At 47.7% G+C, this 5766-nt stretch overlaps 1 protein-coding gene across 1 annotated transcript in view; it reads left to right on the top strand.

The window, feature by feature from the left end:
* LOC128276115 (uncharacterized) overlaps positions 1-5760 on the top strand; it is a gene marked incomplete at both ends in the record, with an annotated part of 13146 nt that extends 7386 nt beyond the window's left edge. The window contains one exon of the mRNA XM_053014584.1: positions 1-5760. This exon is cut by the window's left edge and continues 3 nt beyond it. Within this exon, the coding sequence (XP_052870544.1) occupies positions 1-5760 (5760 nt within the window).
* Between the last annotated feature and the right edge of the window lie 6 nt (positions 5761-5766).

Here is a 5766-nt window from a genome sequence, read left to right as displayed (position 1 = left end):
TGGACCAGGCGCACCATCGAGACAATTTCAACGATCGACATCGTTGGCGATGGGATGGATGAGCTGTTCGCCTCGGGACCGAAAGGGCTCTGTTTGTACATGCCGACCTTCAACAACGATGGCTTCGAACTGGCCAACGTTTTCGATCCCACCATTGCCGATTTATCGATACGCTACGGACTTCCGAAACTCGCTTCAAAAGGAGAAAGAAAAGATGAACACAACGTGTTGCTGTATACGGGAGAAAAATTGATCAACGTGAAAACCAAATTATACCAACCAAAACCGGACATAGTACCGTACGTTGAGTCAAGCTTAAGCAAGACAGATCACACTATTCCGCTGCTCGTTCCGCAACCAAAGTACATCCTATGGCTGCACGATCATCTCGATCTAACGACGCTGCTGCAACCTCTGAACCCACATTCAGGCACCGTCGATCTGTCAATACCCTTGATCGATATACAGAACGCATACGGTGTAAGTGTGCGGAAGATGGTTCAGTACAAAAACGTCCCCTACGTAGGATGTCTCGGTCGTGGATGGTCTCTGCCGCTCGACTACATTACCGTCGACCGCAAAGAAAGCGGTTTCGTGCAAGATCATCAGTATGCAATCCTTAAGAACAACAATCGCATCTTATTGAAGGCTCGTCCTACGAGAGATAAAGGATACGAACGACACTTCACGGTGGACGGTTATCCCAACGCCCAGTTCGTATACTACGAGGACAAACAGATTTGGGAAGTGATGATGGAAGACCACAAGTTTGTGTACGGCTTGTGGAAAAACCTTTCGGCCTACACAACTGAGAAAGGGTGTGGTGCGTGGCCATTGTGTGGTAAAAAGTCCAAAACGGTACGAAGCCTGCCCTCCAAATGGTTCTTGGTACACGAGGAAAACGCAGCTGGTAACTACGCCAGTTATTATTACGATGCGCTGAAGGGTGGACTAAGTTATCGGTTGGCAAGCATACGCCTGGACAACCAGTGCTACGTGAACTTCAAGTATGCGAGCGATAATAAGCTGACCAGCTTCAAGCTCTCCACGGAGGCCTTCGAGCAGAATGTGAGTTTTTTGTATGACGGGAACAATTTAAAGGAGATCAAGCAGGAGGATAAATCCCTGTTTAAATTTGAGTACGAAAACAATCGCCTTTTGAAGATCTTCTATCCAAATGGTATGGATGTAAAGCTGGATTACAGCGTCGTAGTGATTGATCGGAAACGCTTGGAGGAAGTGATTCCTGTGGAAAAAAATCCGTTGATCTACTATGGACCGGACTACAGTGTCATCCTGACTACCGATGACGCAGGCGGTACCGAGCACAAGGCGATCACCATCCGTACTCTACTTGGAGGTACTGATAGTACAAAGGTAACGAAGAAGAATATACGCCTGGGGAAACCAGGTATAAAAAATCAGACCGTTTTCGCAATAGACGATCTTCTCGTCGTTGTCCTGATCTACGAAAAGTATAAAGAGGTGACGGTGCTGCAGCATACGAGCGGTGACTGGGTCATACAAAAGCAATTCAATGAGTTCCCGTTGCTCGGTACGATCGGTGCGGGCAAGCGATTTGTTGTGATGTGTGACTTCAAAATAGTTCAGGCTATATCGATACTCGAGAGCGGAACGCTCGATATCGCTACGCTGCAGAATGTAAACCACGACGACTTTCTGTTGCGTGAGTTCGTGAACGGCTTCGTGACGTATGAGGAACCTTTGATGAAAGATGGTGAGCTAACAATATGGGCGAAGACCCAAAATGATCGCTGGACAAAAGTCAAAACAGTACCGAAGTTGCGTATTTTCATGGAGGTCGAACGGACGACGCGAATGTTCGAATATACAGACGAGCTCCGCTACATATTCCGCAATGGGGTGCTAGCAGATGCGCTCACAATATACCAGAATGCGGTGGTAATGCGGGCGGTCACTCTGTTGTGGCAAGTGCTAACTATAAACCTGCATATCGTGAACTTAGATTTTACGAAAACCTTGCCCGAAGTTAGTGCTACACAGGACGTCGCCATTACGGTGGCTGATTTTCGAACGTACGAGTACAACATGACCACCAAAGACGGTGACTTATTCAAGTTGCAGTACAAACACATTGGTAGTGCGATGAAGATGAGCGTGAAAAGTTCCTCCGGTCCGCTAATGAATATGCTCGAAGATCAGCGGAAAAAGGCATACAAAGAGGTCGACGACAGTGGCGCAAACCGGAATCAGAAAGAGCAACATAAAAAGGAAGTAGACAAGAGTTTGGAGGAGGAGTTGCAAAAGATCTACGGTACAGTCGTAGAGAAGGTCCAGTTCGCAATGGACTTGTCACAGTTCGGTGTGTTGACGAATCCAAACGGAATCGTCACTGGCAACACGCAGCTCACGTTCGATGGCGAGACCTGGCACCAGAAGCGCATCGATGAACGCAGCATGCGCCTTGAACAGGTCGATGAATCACTCGGCGGAGGTTTTAAGCTAGTACGTCATGGCCATCGGGATACGTTCAAGATCTACGATACGTCTCGGAACAAGATGGTGTTCGACACCGAAACTACCAACCCTAATGAATTACAGATCGTGGCACCACGATATGTACAGGCACAGAACGGGGCCAGACCATTACGAGCCTATTTCTTCAAAACAGGTGAAACTGTTAGCTTCCCGCGTAACGAAAAGATTTGCCGCGCCAGTAATAGCGTCGCCCTGGTGATGGTGCGTTCCTTTGGTCCGTCCGCCAACTACGTCATATTTCGTCCGGTCGATTCATTCCTGTTGAAGGACACTACCGTTTTCAGCGGTCAAACGGTTCGTCTGGATGCCAAGGAGACGCGCGTTACAAGCTATTTGTTCGATGGAGCTGATGCGCACCTTTCAAGCGAAGGTGCCATGTTTTACCGTGTGCGGATCGCACCAGGAGGAAACACGACGCAGTACGGCTGGCATGAGCAAAAAACTGACTCCATAACTGGAAAAACAATTGAAAAGTCGTTCTCTGGTGACGGGCGTGAAGTGACGGCACGTGAAAAGAAAGACAGAGATGAGCAGGCTACAAGTGACAACGAAACAGTTATCTGGGATCGCAGTCAGCAGTTAAAGATCGTCGAGCTCGGATATTTTTCGGTAGCTGATCAAACCGTCTCTTACTACGGGTTTGAGGAGTACGAGGTGAACCGCTATGGTGCCGTAAAAGACAACTTGAGCTGGAAGTTCAACAAGAGGGACATTTATTTGGAGGGCGAAAACCACTATCTAAAACTTCTCCAAGGTCAACCAATGAAAGGTTCTTTTAGGCCAAAAAACCCATTGAACGTATTCATCGTTTCGTGCTGGGTTCGAGTAGGAGAGGGCCAGTCGGTGCGCGATACCATCGATATCCTAAAAGTAGACGTGGTCAACGAAGTAACCCGCGAACGCCACAGTTTTGCAGAGGCGAAGGTTCAGAAAGCCATCCAGAATTGGTACTACATCGAGACGATCATCGATACAATGAAATACCCACAGCAGTCGAAACTGATGATAGACATAACCTTTGAAGTGACCGCCTTATATAAAACGGTATGCATCGATCACGTTCGCTTTTCGCCGTTGGACTTTAATTTTCGAGCAAGCATCTACACGCCTGTAATGGGAGAACTTCGCGCCATGCACTTCAACAACGGTCTGCTCAAGCAAAGTCTATACAGCCCTCGTGGCAAGCGGTCAATACTTTTGTCTGAAGACGGGTACGTAGTGGATCTTGCACTGCAGTCAAGGGCAGTATTCTCCGAGGCGATCGGTGCAAGACAGAGCCTGGTAGAGATGAAACCGCGAAGAGGTGTGTACGATCATTTCGAAGAGTCCGAATGGAAAACGGCGAAGCCTAATGAATGGTTCTTCCGGTACGGTACGCTTAGCCACAAGAGTATTTCGGGCGAGCAAGGAGAAATACTGAGAGCGATCAAAGGACCTTTTAATTCGGTGGCCATCCGTTTCATGTACCATCTGAAGTCGATCGATGGAACGCTATCGTTCAAATGGAACACCCACCACTTCGGACTCATCTGTGCCACTACAACTCACAATTGTCGTCGTCCGTCAGACATAGGCGAAGTTGTAATCTTCATTACACCGCTACGTGTGTCCGTTTGGGTCGAGGGAAGTATAATAAGTGAACGGGTTGTGTCAACCGGACAAGAAGTAGGTGCTATCGACAAGGGTGAACTACGTCTTCTACCTTCGGGACATTTTACGTTTAGCGAATTCTTTACGCTCTACGATCCTTGGGTAAAAGTGACGTATCACAACCGGATGGGTCGCCCGGTGCAGTTGATTGAGTATGACAGTCCGCGGACGGTACGCATTCGTGAGATTCTGTACGACGCAATTGAGCGGCCGAGAATTCAGACAAAGTGGACAAAGTTAATGTGTGTAAGGGATACATTCTTTGGCTTCCACGAGGAGTTTGTCACAGGTATTGCTAGGACTACTAAACGTATGACTGGACAGGTTTCGGCATTCAACCCGTCCTGCAAGGGCTATCCTTACTCTCAGACCGTCTACGCAAACGATCCAACCGAAAACAAGGAGCTACAGGGTCTGCCAGGCATAGACTACACGGTTCAAGGAAAGTACAAAAGACGTTACTCGACTAAACCAGAGATGGCCCTCTTGAGAATCCTGTTTCCTGAAGCCGATGGCTATCGGCAGAAGATTGTCGAACGTCCTGGTAGTGCGATACGCGCCACGGTCGAAGATCTCCGAGGAAATAAGGTGGCAAAGTACTGGAAAGTTGGCAATTACGAAGATCGATTGACGACATATACCTATGACTCCAACAATCATTTGATCGAGGAACTGTCTCCGCAATATCATGCGTTGGCGAAAACTAAGTCTAGTGGAATACCGTTTCAGAAAAAAGTGTATACAGCCGAGGAGATGAAACTAAAAAACCTCTGGAAGTTTGCGCATACTTACGACGGGGATAAATTGGTGACCAAACGAACACCAGACGGCGGTAGTTATGAATACATCTATAACCAGCACGGAATTCTACGATTTTCGCTACATTACGATAGAACGAACAAACTCGACCGAGTGATCCACTTCTCATACGCGGCCAACAAGAAATTAACGCGCGAGGCGCTTGTAGATCTGACTCGAGACAAATGCATCAATATTGTAGACTCCACCACATTGCCTGAGTCTAACGACCTGATCGAGTCCACATACGGCGAATTTGATGTCAACCCAATGGTACGATATCGTTCGCAGCAATCTACTCGACTGATCGGCGCGAATCAGATGGTCGAGAGTTTGATTTATGACGAAAACGAGAAAGTGACCAAGAAGATATTTGTGGTTCCCACCATTAACACGACGTATTCGATCGATTACGAGTACGAGAACAAAATGCTGCATTCGCTCAGCTACCCAGTTGACTCGGCGTCTGGGCCATTCAAGATAATTTATAACTACAATGGGCACGGAGAAGTAGAAACTATCCGACAGTCGATTCGGAAGGATCCTTTGTTCCGATTCACTCACAACGCAGATGGAGTGGTGGAGACGATGACGGTGCAACCAGGGACGGAACACTCCTTCCAGCGGAACTTCACCTATAATGAACCAGGTTTTCTGGTGCAAATTGACGATAAATACCTTAGCGAGACGATCAGCTATCTTGAAACGGACTCTTACGGCCAAGATTCGTATACACCAATATACGAGGGTTTGATCTCGAGGACATTTTTCACGGCACATTGGCAACAATCGGCAAGT

The sequence above is a fragment of the Anopheles cruzii genome, unplaced genomic scaffold (assembly GCF_943734635.1).
Source record: "Anopheles cruzii unplaced genomic scaffold, idAnoCruzAS_RS32_06 scaffold00537_ctg1, whole genome shotgun sequence".
Lineage (NCBI taxonomy): Eukaryota > Metazoa > Arthropoda > Insecta > Diptera > Culicidae > Anopheles > Anopheles cruzii.
Note: the sequence above shows the minus strand (reverse complement) of the source record. Positions and strands in the feature narration are given on the sequence as shown.